The sequence below is a fragment of the Calidris pugnax genome, unplaced genomic scaffold (genome assembly GCF_001431845.1).
Source record: "Calidris pugnax isolate Ruff unplaced genomic scaffold, ASM143184v1 scaffold225, whole genome shotgun sequence".
Taxonomy (NCBI): domain Eukaryota; kingdom Metazoa; phylum Chordata; class Aves; order Charadriiformes; family Scolopacidae; genus Calidris; species Calidris pugnax.
The window spans coordinates 201,933-217,108 of NW_015091072.1; the positions used below are offsets into that span (position 1 = coordinate 201,933).

The following is a 15,176-nucleotide window of genomic DNA, read 5'->3' on the forward strand; positions in this document are numbered from 1 at the left end:
GGGGGGGGGGGGCGGAATCGAAAAAGCTCTGCCTAACATTTGCAAAAATGCCCACTGGTTTTGGGTGGTCGGCCTGAAACATCTCGGAATGTTGTTTGGCAGAGGTGCTACGTTGAAGAGAACACCCTGTTGATCCCAAACACAGAGGTCAGTATTATCTGCCTCACCAAGCGTCTCACCGAGCTGAGCCCCAGAAAACAAGAAAGAATATTATTATTGCTGTCGAGGTAGTAGTGTTTGCAGTGGTCACGGCTGCTTCAAACTGTTACCTTAGGGGTTGACAGTCTGGCATCCCGAGCTCATAATGAGTGTGATCCTTAGAGGCCAAAGTGATGATTCATGAAGGAGGAAGATCTTGTCAAAATCCCTGTTTTCTGGATGCTAAACAAAACACCCGGATCCCTAAGGTTTGTGATTTGGGGAAAAGCCTCTGTGAAAGCTGCAGGGGAAGGCTGGACACTTCAGTCCCAGGGTCTTCAGAATCAGTAACATGTGACACAAAGTTTATTTAACCACAAAGTCAAGCCTGGAGTGGCTTTCATGTTGTCATCTCCCATAACCAGGTCAGTTGCTTGAGTTCAAAAATTTGACTTCACCAAACATTCATTATCAAGATTCTAGTGTCACTTATTATTTCCATAACAGAAGAGGCAGACACCCCAATGCCTTATGAAAATCATATCTAGGTGTAGCGATACTTCAAGAAACCATCCAGAGGGTGGCCTGTCTCCTGTAAAGCCTGCGGTCTTAGTTTATGAAAAGACATTTGAGGCGATTCAAAAGAGAAGCAGGACCAGAGGGGAAGGGAACAATTTGTATTTGTGTGCTCCTGACTCCCGAGGGCTTATTTGCTGACAAAAAGCAGCATCTTTCATTGAAAAGGCCAAGGTTCTTGGCCAGTGGGATGAAAAACAATGAGTGATTGAAGACAAGCGTGGCTGGTCAGGACCTTTTCTGGGTCCATGGCTGGCTGAGGACAGGCTGTGGAGGATGTGACCAGGAAGCTTCCAGAAGGCTGAGAGGAGGGAACTCATGGGTGCTGTTAGCCTTCCTGAAGATGACAAAGAGTTTCCCTTTCCCTGCTAGGAAATTCTGCTAGGTAAAACCACACTTCGTTCTGGTCCAGGACAGTTAGCACAAGTGGAAAACAGGCAAGAGAAATACACGTGGTCGTGTGTGCTTGTGCAGAGACCAAGTTGGACGGACAGCAGAACATGGGAAATGAAATTATCTCACCTTTGAAATCAACAAGTTGAAGACCTCAGACAGATAGGAGACACAGCATTATGACCTCTATCTTTCCAGGATGGATGAATGACTTGGGGAGCCTGAGCCAGCTAGGAGGCTCGGCAAGCACATGCCAAGCTCGCTGGGGTGCAACTTGTCCTCCTTCAGAGCAGGGACACACCACCTCGTGAGGCCTCTCCAGCTGCATCTTCCCACTGCTTTCCAGTTCTCCTGGGGGACAAACGGTATCCAGACAGAGTCCTTGGAGGGTGGCAATGAGATAATTAAGGTGTGGGAGCCCATGGCATACAAGAGGAGGCTGAAGGAGCTGATTCTTTCAGCCTAGAGAAGAGAAAGGTTAGGGGGGAACTAATTACTCTCTTCAGCTTTTGGGTTTTTTTGAGGGAGGGGTGGGTATAGAGAAGTCAGAGCCAAGCTCTTCTGACAGAAGCACAGTGAAACGGTCACAAAATTTGCATCAAGGGAAATTCTGACTAGATAAAGGGAAAACCTCCTTCCTGAGGGTGGCTCAGCACTGGCACAGGTGCCCAAAGGGGCTGGGGGAACTTCCCCCTTGGAAATGTTTGGAAAACACCTGATCAAGGCCCTTAGCAGCCTGATCTAGCTCTGGGGCTAGCCCTGCTGTGAGCAGGAGTTTGGTGTGGAGACCTCCAGACATCCCTCCCCAGCTCAGTCTTCCTATGAAATTCTAACTCTAAAAATACACAGAGTCCTGTTTTCAACAGTGCAGACACACAGCACTTAGTAGTCTCCTTGTTTAAAAGAATAATCAAGAAAGCCCTCTAGCCTGTGCTAGGGGTGGGGAACAACCTTCTCCAAGCCAGAACCCATCCAGGGCCACCCAGGATGGTTTCTCCTGGCTTGCTCTCTCAAACTCAGACAAATAATACCTGCGAACTGGTGTTTGTTGGTAAATGAAACACCGAGAAGGTTATAAACCTCCATGCCCAGTCTCACCAGTCTCCCAGCAATGGCTGTCCCCATGGCCGAGGTGGCTCGGTGACTGGTAATGAAACAATGACCTTGCTTTAGTTCACCATTTATTTAATCAAGCCAATTGGGCCTGGGCTGCAGCTCAGGGAGGTGTTAATTATGGAGGTTCATTCACATGCTGCTCTGGCAGCTTCTAGAAGTGAGGGCCAAGGGTGGTAATCTTACTCATCTCCCCAGTTCAGTTGTCCACTGGATGTGCCAGCGTGTCATAGCTGGACGGCTGATTTCTGAGGCACGGCAGGGTGTGCACTGTGCCAGCAGAGACACCGAAGATGCAGTTTACCCAAAACTGTGGCACCTGCATCGTTTATGGAGGTGTTTTATCTCCCCCATACATGGCCTGGCACACAGATACAGCTGCTTCCACACTGAGGCATTTAATGCCCTTGTAAGCTGATCTTCATTCAGAGAGTGAGCTTCATAATGTCCTCCTGACAACCTGTCTGCATTCAGCCTTCCAGCAACAGAACTTAATACTCTTCTTCATTAGAATAGGGTGGCCAGCACCTTACAGGAATTATCCAGCACCCAAATTTTTCAACCTCTTGTCAGATGTTAAGCAGAAGAGTCCTCCTATGTTAAAAGGTGTTGGTTTCCCAAGGTTGAATACCACCCCATCGTTCTTGAGAGAGATGAGATAAAAAGATACCAGAGAAATTCAGTCATTCTTCATCATTAAGGCTTCCCTGTGCACTCTACAACAAGCCAGTGGCATCTCCCCTTCCAGCTCCTTTATGGCCACACACACGTATTTAGAAATGAAAGAACAATTCTGCAGCCTTCAGGTGCTGGCAGGGGGAAAGGAGGAAGGAGCTAGTGTTAAATTACCCCTTTAACAGCTCAACATTGCTCGGAAAATACCATCTAAACAGAGGATGATAGGAGAGTTAAAACCAGTCCAACCAACAAATACTCTTCACCAACAAATTCTTCCCACAACCTAGGGATGTATATACCCGTTCCCTGCTGCTAACAGTGCTGCTGCATTTAAACAGGCAACTCAAGACTACCTTGGGTACTTAAATTTCCTTCCTTGCACAAATGGGGGAGGGGGAATGGCCTAGGGAATATGGAAGCTAAGAAACTTTTATTTCCATAAAAAAAACCTGCCCTGCTTCCTGAGCTGTAACCATACCGTTTGCAAAATTCCCAGCATCTAAAACAAAGGGAAGCAGCAGTTAGGGGTGCAACTCAAAAAAACAGCAGACTCCCTGTACCTGGCGCACAAAATGCACTTTCCTTCACAAAAAAAAACCCCAAAACAAGCAAACAAACAAAAAAACACCAAAAGACCCCAAAACAACCCAACCGTGTCATGCTTTTGCAGGCGGTGTGACCATGGGGGACTGCTGTAGGGGAGCACCCATAGTGCCCATCCCCGGTGCCGCCGGAGGGGAGCGGGGGGCTCTGGATGGGGAAAATGGAGCATTCCCCCATTGGCCTCTGCACTCCAGCTCCTGGGAGGCAGCCATGGCCCCTGCCCGGGGACCCCACTGGCCCGCAGCCATCCCCCTCGTCCCCAGTCCCTTGCCCGGGCTGCCAGGCCCAGGCTGGTGGCACCAGTCCCCCGCTGCCTCCCCCAGGGGTGGGCGTCCGGCAGCCAGTCCCCCACCGCCCGGCTGCTGGAGCATCCTCCTTTGTCGCCAATCCTTGGCATGGTGGCCAGCGGTGGTTCTCCATCTGCACCCCAGCACCTCTGGGGGCTAAGTTTTGGGGGGGGCTATTGAGTTTGGGGGGGAGTTTTGCTGCACTGCTGGCCCAAGAGGCTGCGGGGGAGGCTTTGCAGAGAGCACGGGCGAGAGGTGGCCCGCAGCAAGGACACAAGCTGTTCATTGTCACCAAGATTTGTTCTGTATTCACTGGCGATCCCCTAGAAACCAATCCTGTCTCTCGCCTCGTGTTCTCCCTCCCACCCTCTTTTCTCTTCTGGGCCTTTGTTTTCTCTTCTTGGACTTCCTCCCTTTTTCTGTGCTGTTTGGTAAAGAATCAGCAGTGAAATGCCAATGGTTTAATGTGTTGTCTTTCCACATGGTGCTGGGGGACATGGTTTAGTGATGTTTTTTTGTCAAGAGTTAGGTTGACTAGATGATCTTGAAGGCCCCTTCCAACCTAGATGATTCTATGATTCTATATAAATTCCATTTTCTAGGCTGCATCAGGCCATAGCCAAGGGGGCTTGGGACTTGCTGGGCAACCTCAGTTTTTACCGTTGTCCTCACTCGTCCTGGTGTGGCCTCAGTCTGGAAACTTTCAGTCGTGAAGTGGGGCAGGAGGTTTGCAGGACCTGAGTGTGCCCAAGCATGTGGAAGGGCTTCTGATGTGAACCAGTAACACTGGGTGTGGTGGTTTTATCGTTTATTCTCCATCATAGCTTGGGTTGGATTTCTTACAGTTGCACCTCCCACCTTTGATGGAGTCTGTCCTGGTTGAGCAGACGCTGGGGTTTAGTGGCACCCAGCCTGCTGGGGCACCAGCTGGAGCACGGACTGCCTTCCCCAAGTACTGCTGCGTTGCCCCCTGTGAAACGAGATGGAGCTGAGGGAGGCTGACATCCCACCAACCCCTCCATCCAACTGCTCTGCAAAGCCCTTTCCAAGGGAGGAGGATCAGCTTTTTCTCTCCCAAAGACTAGCAGTTCCAGTTCACCGTCACTTGGGTCCAGTGGGCAGCTGGGCCACGTGTGGCCCACCCTTGAGGTCTTCATACATCAGCGGAGGGCATGGTTAAAATCCCTGCAGAGCAGATCTTCATGCAGCGGGGGTTTGCTGGAGAGGACAGGGGCAATTCCCACCCTCCCTCCCTCCTGCCTTCCCCTTTGGCATTTCCCCGGCTGGGTGGCCGTCGGAGCGGTCTGCCCATGGGACAAGGCTGGGGAAGGAGGTGGGGGTTCCTTGGGGCTTTTCTTTCTCCTTCCAGTCCCCTCTGCTTGTGTTGGTTACCTTTCTACTCCAGCCTCTCCTGCTTTGGTGGCAAAATGTCCCCATTTCCCAAACACTGGTGTGTAGAGAGAAACATTAGGCCAAGCCAGGCAACTCAGGTGTGAAATACATTTTAATCGAGTTTAGGGGTCTGTAGTTTGTCTGTTGCTCAGCTGAGCATGGGCTGTCCAGAAGGTGAAGCAGACATTACGGGCAGAGGAGAGGGTGAAGGAGTGCAAGAGGGAAGGAAACGGAGAGAAGAAGGTCACGAGAAGCAAATGAGAGGGCGGGTTCGTTCACGGATGTGTTTTAATATATCGCCCCACGGTACTATGTGCTGACCCGAGAGACAGACAGACAGCACGCACGCACACACACACGCACACCCAGTGAGGGGACAGCGGTGCACGTCAACGCTAAGCTGCTGGCAAGCACAGCCCAACACAGCACAGCACTCGGGGTGGAAAGAAGAGGGGACGCTGGGGTCCCCACCACGGCTCGGTGCAGATCACAGGCCTGGGGAACAAGGGACGCCGCGGGCCGGTACACGTACACCTACACACATGCACAACGAGAGCGAGACGCTGGCGAACACCCGTCCAAACAACAGCTAGAGGGTGGGGGGACACTTGTCCAAACACACCAGCCCACGCACATATGTTCACCCCACATGCTTCGGCGGGCGAGGGGCACACAGCAGGCAGCGTGCCCCCCCCCGGTCTGACACCGAGTGAACAGAGCGGCTCAGACACGGCCCTGCACAACAAAAAAACCAAACCAAACCAAACCAAACGACACACAATGCCTAGATCCAGAAATGCTTATGACCCCCGAAGCAAGGGACAGGCTGTAGGCCTCTCTCTCGTCCTTCACCTGGGTACAACTAGCCGGGGGACACCTGAACTTGAGGAGGGGGTTTGAGGTGAGAGGGGACCAGGTGGCGGAGAGGGGAGAAAGAGCCAAAAAGGGAGCAGTGGAGGGAAGGGGGGGCTTCAGAGTCTGTGAGGTGGGAAAGAGAGAGCAGCAGGGTGGCTGTGCTCTGGGAACAAGGTTCAAAGAACGCTTGGGTTGCGGAAGTTGTGTCCGGCAAAGCGTGCTTCATCGCCAAGCTCTTCCTCAATCCTGCAGGAGAGAGACAGCACATGTCAGGCCTCTGCTGTGAGGGAGCCTCAGAGGGCACCAGGGCACCGAAGAGGCAGTGCATCAACCAGGGAGATGACATGGGCCAGAGGAGCTCGGCTCCTGCCAGCTGCCGCCATGGAGGAGGGAGGGAGTCTGCTCCAGAGATCTCCCCAGGATCCTGCTGTCATCTCTGCACCTCATCTTCATAACATTTCCCCCACGAGCCCCATCCACCCTTGGGCTTCCAGCTTCTCCCACCCCAGTTAGTCACTCCCCCGTTCTCTCTTCTGGCGTTCCCATCCCTGGAGACCCTTACCTCATGAGCTGGTTGTATTTAGCCAGGCGTTCAGACCTGCAGGGAGCACCCGTCTTTATCTGTAAAGCATTTCCCAAAACAAACACTGTAAGACACTGCTATGACTTGTACCGGTTCCCCATGATGGGGCAGGGCATTCTGTCTTCACACCCCTTTGCTTTCCTCCAGGCCCATGCATGGCCTGGGTCTCACCTACCTGCCCGGTGCACAGCCCTACAACCAGATCAGCAATGAAGGTGTCTTCGGTCTCCCCAGATCGGTGGCTCACCATCACACCCCAGCCGTTCTCCTGGGCCAGCTTGCAGCTGAAAGGAGTGAGAAATATGGCCATTAGGCTCCCACTCCTGTAACCACCACCTGCACAGGGTGAGAACCAGGCACCCTCTTCTCCCACTCTCAGCCTCCTACACTCTGGTAGAGACAAAAGTCTATTCATCCAGTGGATAGCGTGACACCCTGCTGTTGTTCGTTACCAACCCTTTCACATGACAGCAAGGGCAGTGGGTTGGACTTACGCTTGGATGGCCTCCGTGACAGATCCGATCTGGTTGACTTTGAGCAGGAGGCAGTTGCAGGCCTTCTCTTCAACAGCTCGCTCGATGCGCTTGGGGTTTGTCACCGTCAGGTCGTCTCCCACTATCTGAATCCCCACATTGGCCGTGAACTTGGACCAGGCCTCCCAGTCATCTTGGTCAAAGGGATCCTCGATGGAGACCACTGAAGAGTCAACAGAAGAGATGTGAGTGAAAGCCACCTCCTTTCCCACCCCAAAAAATGCAGAGAGGATGTACCTGCTAATTATGCAACACCAGTGCTGGTTCCCTACTGCCAAGCAAAGCGGCTCACCTGGATAATCACGTACAAAGCTTTGGTAGAGGTCGCCCAGCTCATCCGCAGAAATGTAGCGGCTTGGGTCATCTGGGGACTTGAAGTCCAGGTCATATTTGCCATCGCGGTAGAACTCGGAGGCTGCCACGTCCATACCGATGACAATCTTGTCTGTGTATCCTGCCTTGTCAATAGCTTCCTTGAGGAGCTCCAGAGCTGGGAGGAGGAAAGTTACAGTCATGAGAGTCAGCCCAGGCAGAGAGCTCTGACTTTTAGTGGGAACTTCCCCTGGGAGGGTCCTGAGAACCTGAGAGTCTGATGGTGGGATGGAGAGGTAGAAGGCAGTGCAGAGCGCAACAGAAACTTGCCAGGGATCTGTGGAGGCCATAGTCCAAAATGACGAGGAAGAATTAAAATGCAATCCACAGCTCAGTGAAAAGTTGGGGAAAAGCCTTGGAAAAGGTGAAAGGTTTGTATGGAGAGGCTGTGAGAGATCAAGGCCACACCAAGGAGAAGGAGCTTAGAAACCATTCCCTAACACAGGAGGTCAATGACACTGAGACATCATATTTTGAACCAATCTTTGGAGAAAGCTGTGAGCTAAATCACAGAATCTTCTAGGTTGGAAGGGACCTTAAAGATCATCTTGTCCAACCGTCAACCTAACCTAAATGTAGGAAGCCACAGCATTGCAGGCAGGGGTTCCCCATCTCTGCAGGCTCTTACCTTCACTGTTTTCCAGGATGTTGGGGGCAAAGCCTCCCTCATCACCCACATTGGTAGCATCTTTGCCATACTTCTCTTTGATGACGCTCTTGAGGTTGTGATAGACTTCAGCCCCAATGCGCATAGCGTCGCGGAAGCTTTCAGCTCCCACAGGCAGGATCATGAACTCCTGCATGGCCAGTTTGTTGCCTGCGTGGGAACCTCCATTGATCACATTGAAAGCCTGGAAGAGTCCATGAGAGAATCAGAGCTGAAGGAACCGGTCTTGGCACCACCTAGAGGAGGTTCTCAGATGAGTCACCATGCCCATTCATGCCACATCCCACAGGCTAACCTAACATATCAGCTACAACGCATCTGACCAAAGCCACATAACCCCAGAGTCTTCCTTCCAATAGTGGCTCAATGGAAATGGTTGAAGAAGACTTCCCCATCTGTTTCCCTCTCAGAGAACTCTGGAGCTCTATGTGTTTATCTGTATGTATTTATCAGCAATGCTACATCACTCTCTCTTCCAGGACCTTTCTCCTTGACTCAGAGAAGTAACCTAACATATCAGCTACAACATGTCTGACCAAAGCCACATAACCCCAGGTTCATCCTTCCAATAGTGGCTCAATGCAAATGGTTGAAGAAAACTTTCCCACCTGTTTCCCTCTCAGAGAACTCTGGAGCTGTGTTTATCTGTATGTGTTTATCAGCGATGCTACATCACTCTCCCTTCCAGGACCTTTCTCCTTGACTCAGAGAAAATTTTAACATCCACAACACCTTTTGTGAAGGAGTTTCACAGGGCAGCTACCCTTGGTGTGAAGACCCATGTGCCCTTGCTTTGAACTGTGCCCTAGAGGGTTCGCATGATGCCCTCTGATTCTTGTGCTAAGAATGAGATCCTCAGTCAGGCCCCACCAGAACCTCTGCCGTATCCTCCCCAGACCCCTCTTTTCTGTATTGAAATCTCAGGCTTTGGTTTGTTTCCTTGACGAGTGCAGTGCACTCAGCTGATGTTTCAGTACTACCCTTCCTTCTCAACCTCCCAAAATACCCTTTGAAGTTTCTTTTGGGGTTTCTGAAGGTGGATGTCAAGGACGGAGGAGTCTTACTGGCACAGGAAGGATGAGATCGGAGTTGCCAGCCAGATCAGCAATGTGCCGGTACAGGGGGACATCCTTCTCTGCAGCTCCCGCCTTACACACGGCCAGTGAAACTCCCAGGATGGCATTGGCACCAAATTTGGCTGTGGGCAAAACCAAGGAGTTAGCCTTCTCAAGCCCAGCCTTGGGCTCACCACAGCTCTGAGAGTGCCCTCAGCTCCAGCCCTGCAACCTCCCACGTTCTTTACTTCCCAGGCCAAAAATAAAAATTAAAAAAAAGAGGAATGAATTACATTTGTTCTCTGTGCCGTCCATCTCAAGCATCAGATTGTCTATCTTCTCTTGATCCACGACAGAGAGGCCCTGCAAGAAAGAAACAGCTCCTGAGAAGAGGAGGCTGAGAAGAGCTGTTGGCTCTGGCGTGCGAGAAAGGAGGCGCTGATGGAGAAGCTGGGGGTACAGGGGCCGTTTTAGCTCGTGGAGGGGAACATATACACACAAAGCTCTGGAAATTAGTGCCTTGGAAATTAGTGCTTTAGTCAAGTTAGGTAACCACGATGATGGTTGCTGCGGTGCAGTGTAGATGTACCCACGCTGGAGAGGGGGATCAGCTGCAGCCCAGGCAAGGCCACGCGTTGCTGGGGGCGCAGGGACTCCCTGGGGGATTGACCCAGCCTTTTGGCAGCTTCCAAGGAGCTTTGTGGTGCTGTGGCCACACAGAAGCTAGGCAGAACAACAGTACATGCTCAACCCCAAGCAAGCGAATGTAGACTGGATAGAGCCGTCCTTGGGAGCGAGGTGGAGACCAGGATTAGGTGCAACACAGGCAGCCCTTCACCAGGCTGGGTGTTTTTTTGGGGTGGAGAGAGCCAGGCTCTCAGCCAGACCCCCCACCTCCACGGGCTGCACATGTGGCTTCAGCTCAGCTCTCCCCAGAGCAGGCTCCAGGTCTTCAGATGTTAACGGGTTGCAGATGTGCCACCATCGCTCCGCAAGGTTGTGCTGGGGGAGCTGCCAGACCTTTGCACGGTATGGCCATTGCTCATCACACCATGAGTGCTGGGTGGTGACGAACGGATGTGAGGCCACAGGCATGGGGATGAGGCTTGGTGCTTGGGGAGGAGCACATCTGAAAGAGGGAGAGTGCTCTACAGGGAGCATCCAGGGGACTAGTTAGGTGGTACGGGTGCTGCGGTGGACCGGGTAGCGTTAAATCCTTTCCGCCCAGAGAAAAGATCGCTGTGGACACGTACAGGCATGGAGGGCAGGAGGGGTGTGCCCAGGTTCACAGAGAGCATCACTACGTCTGTTAACCCAGTGAGATGAAGAGAGGCAGAAACAGAGATCGGGGGACAGAGACGGACCAGAGTAAGCGTTGGACAAGGGAGAACAAAGAGAAATCCTTACAGAGCCCACGAGAGCTGGGGCGACAGTGCTGTTGATATGATCCACGGCCTGCAGGACCCCTAAAGAAGGGAAAAGACAGAGAAAGAGAGAGAGAGAGAGAGAGAAAGAGAGAGAGGGTGAGGCAAAGAGGAGAGTGGAAAGAGGGAGAGGACCACTAGAGAGACGGAGAGAGGGAGACAGCGAGGGAAGATGGAGGCCTGATCCTTCACTTTACGCTAGGTCTGTGCCTCCGTGGTCTCCCTAAGGGCAGTGGGACACATCCACGTCACGCCAGTGGATGAGCGGCACCCTCCAGGGGAGCACGGGCAGCCCCAGGGACGGGGTGTGGAGCAGGCATCTCCCCACCTTTTCCGAGGAAACGCGACTTGTCGTTGTCTCGCAGCTCCAGGGCTTCATAGATACCAGTGGAGGCGCCGCTGGGGACCGCTGCTCGAAACATGCCTGGGAAACAGCAAAACACGGGCATGAGATGGGCTGAGGGTGAAAAGGAGGAACAATCCTCATGCACCAGCTTCTGCCCTGCTTTCCTGGGAAAGGATGTGGCAACCACTTGTGCAAACGGATGGCCCCGCTAGCTGGCTGCTCATGGCTGGTCTTCTCAGAGGTGGAGCACCTCTTGGAGGTGGAGCACCAGGGTGGCAGAAATGAATGTACCCAGGGCTTCCAGACTGAGAAACCTGGATCTCAAGTACCCAGAGGTCCACACTGATACCAGAACTACGGGTGGGGGTGTTGGTCAACAGCAGGCTGAACATCAGCCAGCAGTGTGCCCAGGTGGCCAAGAAGGCCAACAGTATTTTGGCCTGTATCAGGAACAACGTGGTAAGCAGGACTCAAGAGGTGATTGTCCCCCTGTACTCGGCACTGGTGAGGCCCCACATCGAGTGCTGTGTCCAATTTTGGGCCCCTTACCTCAAAAAAAGACATTGAGGTGCTGGAGCAGATCCAGAGAAGGGCAACAAAGCTGGTGAGGGGTCTGGAGCACAAGTCTTACAAGGAGAGGCTAAGGGACCTGGGGTTGTTCAGTCTGGAGAAGAGGAGGCTGAGGGGATACCTTCTCACTCTCTACAACTCCTTGAAAGGAGGTTGTAGAGAGGCAGGGGTTGGTCTCTTCTCCCAAGTCACAGGCGACAGGACTAGAGGAAATGGCCTCAAGTTGCGCCAGGGGAGGTTCAGGTTGGATGTCAGGAAAAATTTCTACACTGAAAGGGTTATCAAGCATTGGAATGGGCTGCCCAGGGAGGTGGTTGAGGCACCATCCCTGGAGGTGTTCAAAAGATGGGTTAACATGGTACTGGGGGACATGGTTTAGTGATGTTTATTTTTGTCAGAGTTAGGTTGATGGTTGGACTAGATGATCTTTAAGGTCCCTTCCAACCTAGATGATTCTATGAAGTCTGGCTCCTCAGCCCTCCTCCTGGTTCCAGGGGCAGCCTCACCCACAGCTGCCAGTGGCTTTCTCCCCCTGCGACTGGGGCTGGATTTCTGCCTTGGTGAAGAAGGAAGAGACTGGTTGGATGCCTGCTCTGGCCCCTCACCCCTCAGCCCACCTTGCTTTGGGCCCAGTGCAGATGCAGCTCTTCCAGTTGACACAGATGTGCATGTACATGCCTGTACAGAGATCTTGGGGACAAACCTTCCCCTGCCTCGTGAGCACGGCCATGGGTGTGTTTCCAAACTAGTACTATGTCCCAGGACTAAACAGGGCATCATGGGGATGTGAAAAGAAGGTAAATATATTTATGTTCATGAATCTTTCTGTCCCTGCCACCATCAGGCACGTGGCTCCAGTCACATACACGCAGCCAGCTGTCTCATCATGATTTGCCCAGTGTGTGTGCTGGGAGTTGCTGGCTCACCTACAAGCAGAGTTTTGGTGGCTGCCTGTTCCCCTGGCTTGCTGTCTGCTGGTGGGTCACCTGAGAAGACCCTCTGTGCTCTCAGTGGAGGGTGCCAGGCTGCTGTGCGGTGCCAGGGTAGGCAGGAGCCCACCCCTTCCACCTCTTCTCACCCACGTACCTTTGTGTGTGTACAGGTCCACCTCAACAGTGGGGTTCCCACGGGAGTCCAGGATCTCGCGGGCATGGATCCTCTCAACTGCCATGGTGAGTCTGTGGAGAGGGAGAGGAGAGGAGAGGAGAGGAGAGGAGAGGAGAGGAGAGGAGAGGAGATGGAGCCCAAGATCAGCATGTCTGGGCCAGACCAAGGACTCCTTCAGTCCAACATCGTTCAGTTCTGAGAGGCCCCAGATGTGGTGCTCACCCTTCTAATACCTAGACGAGACACCCACAGAGAGAAGGGAGCTCAAGGAAAAGCAGCCTTGGGAGCTGGAGCTAAAACTATTGGCTCAAGAAAATTTAGGAATTCCCATTAAAGCCCATATGGTGAGGATCTACCCACATTTTGTCCAGGAACTGGTTATCCAGTTGAATTCACCCTGTCCCTTTGCTGCCGGTGATGAACTAGGAGCCCTGTCTCCCTGCGCTGCCCTTTCTCGGGTCTCCTGACGTGAGCCTGGGTGGCAGAGACGGGGAGGGTGCCACAGCATCCACGGGTGGCAGAGACAGGGAGGGATCAGCTGGCGCAGCCGGCAGGTGCCCCCGGCGCCAAGGACAAGGACACGGCACCGTCCCCCAGTTGATGGTTGGACTAGATGATCTTAAAGGTCCCTTCCAACCAACCTAGGAGATTCTGCGATTGGTTCTGTCCCCCTTCCCCTTGCCGGGAGGCGAGGACAGTCCCTGCCAGGGCCAGGCCGCCGTGTCCCTGCGTGGCGGGAAGGGAGCCAGCCTGGCGCGGGGGATGCCTGGGGGCAGAGCCAGGCAGGGCAGGGGGGGCAGCCGCCCCATGGGGACCCTCAGCCCCTCACCAGCCTGGTGTTGGGGGGAGCTGCCCCAGCCTGGCTCTTGCAGACCCCCAGCTGCCCGTTTCCCCCCAGCTCAGCCTTCCTCTCTCCCCCCCGTCTCTCTCCCCCCGCCAGGTCAGGCTGTGCTGAAGCGACAGGAGTGTGGCGGAGGCCGGCAGCCCCGGGGAAGCCATCTTGCTGAAGGCCGCAGTGCCTCAGACGCGGGGGAGAGGGCTCTGAAGGGAGGGAGGGGACCTGGACCTTCCCCTAAGATGGAGAAGTGGATGAGACCAGGAGGAGTCTCTGTTGGGTGAGGAGGAAACCTGGCGCCTTGGGGTTAAACCTGAAGTGGAAAGCAGGCTGGTGGGTGAGGGTGGCTGCTGGAAAAAGCTGAAGTTTGGGGGTCCAAAACGACTTGTTTCCCCCCCCCATCCCACCTTTTCTTGTTCCCCTGGCCGTGGGGCCGTGCGATGCCGGGGAGCCGCATCCTCCCCCCCAGAGAGGGAGCAGCAGGGAGGGAGGTGTGTGTCACCCCACGCCACCGGCAGCTTTTCCTCCCCCGGCTGCCACGGATGATTCATTCCCTCAACCCCACGCAGGGTTGAGAACCTCCCTCTGCACTGGGGTAACCACGGGGACCCAGCCAGAACCAGGTTGTGGTAACGCCTGGCCAGGGGTATGGCCACCACCATGGGGCTCTGCACGGGGTTTTGGGGGGGTGTGAAGCAGGGGGGGAAGCTGCAAATAGCACATCACAGCACTGAGGGGAGCTAAGAAGCAGCCTGGGGGGCAGCCAGGGTCTGGACCCCGTTGCCTCGGGTGGGTGGGGAACGGCAGAAGCGTGAGGAGATGGCGCTGCTCTGAAGTTTTCGGCAAGAGCTTCCCGTACTGGGGAGTTTGAGTCGGCGGCAGCAGCAGGGCTCCCCGGAGCCCGCGCAGGGCCCTCCACCATGTCCATCTGGGCTGGGATCCCCCATCAGCCGCTTTGGCAGGGCTCCTCACGCCATCTGGCACACGCCGCGGGAACTTCCTCCAGAGCCGTGCCCGCGCCGCTGCCATCTTCCTCTGCAGCAGTGCCCTGGCCATGGCCCAACAGCCTCCATTGGGGCAGCAGCGGGGGGGGGAGAGGAACAGGACCCCCTTAAAGTGATCTTTGGCCCTGCCAGCTGCGGCGCCTCTCTGCTTAATGTGGTCACGTTGCCCGCGGTCGCATCCCTCTGCCCACATCCACCTGCCCCTGCTGGAAGCCAAAATGACAAGCCCGGATCCAGCCTTGCCAGCCCCACCCCATCATTCACTTGCTGTCTTCTCCTCTCTAGCCCTTCACGCCCCTTGCTCCGCTTGTGTCCCCTCTGGACAGTGTTTGCCCTCCTTTGAGCAGCGCAAAGAACCGCCCTGAAATCCCTGGCATCAGCTGCACTGTCCTGAAAAGAGGTCAGAGGCGGATAAGCCAGGATAAGGGATTGGGACGGAGCCATAGCTGGGAGCCTGAGGACCAGAGGGAGGAGGAGAGGGGAGCCGGGCTGGGAGGCTGGGCAGGGCGGCTGGCACTGCTGCAGTGCCTTCCCGTGGGCACTGCTCCCTGGCACTGCCCGCGGCCAGGGCATCGTCTGGCTGGAGCTGGCGATTCCAGGCCAGCATGGTGAAGACCTTTTACCCCCCACCCCCCCTCCCCAGCC

The 15,176-nt window shown here is 54.3% G+C and overlaps 1 protein-coding gene across 2 annotated transcripts in view; it reads right to left on the reverse strand.

The window, feature by feature from the left end:
* The window catches only part of ENO2 (enolase 2 (gamma, neuronal)), a 30,645-nt gene that overhangs the window by 14,808 nt on the left and 661 nt on the right, over window positions 1-15,176 (reverse strand). The window contains exons 2-12 of one of the 2 annotated variants that reach the window (XM_014957225.1): window positions 12,672-12,763; window positions 10,998-11,093; window positions 10,653-10,711; window positions 9,539-9,608; window positions 9,255-9,388; window positions 8,152-8,374; window positions 7,444-7,641; window positions 7,113-7,314; window positions 6,794-6,902; window positions 6,598-6,656; window positions 5,275-6,281 (exon numbers count right to left, since the gene is read on the reverse strand). In XM_014957225.1, coding sequence (XP_014812711.1) covers window positions 6,212-6,281; window positions 6,598-6,656; window positions 6,794-6,902; window positions 7,113-7,314; window positions 7,444-7,641; window positions 8,152-8,374; window positions 9,255-9,388; window positions 9,539-9,608; window positions 10,653-10,711; window positions 10,998-11,093; window positions 12,672-12,756 — 1,305 coding nt within the window. In that variant the 5' untranslated portion in view covers window positions 12,757-12,763 and the 3' untranslated portion in view covers window positions 5,275-6,211. Of the gene's footprint in view, window positions 1-5,274; window positions 6,282-6,597; window positions 6,657-6,793; window positions 6,903-7,112; window positions 7,315-7,443; window positions 7,642-8,151; window positions 8,375-9,254; window positions 9,389-9,538; window positions 9,609-10,652; window positions 10,712-10,997; window positions 11,094-12,671; window positions 12,764-15,176 lie in introns of those variants that run through there. The other variant, XM_014957226.1, reaches the window with a different exon arrangement.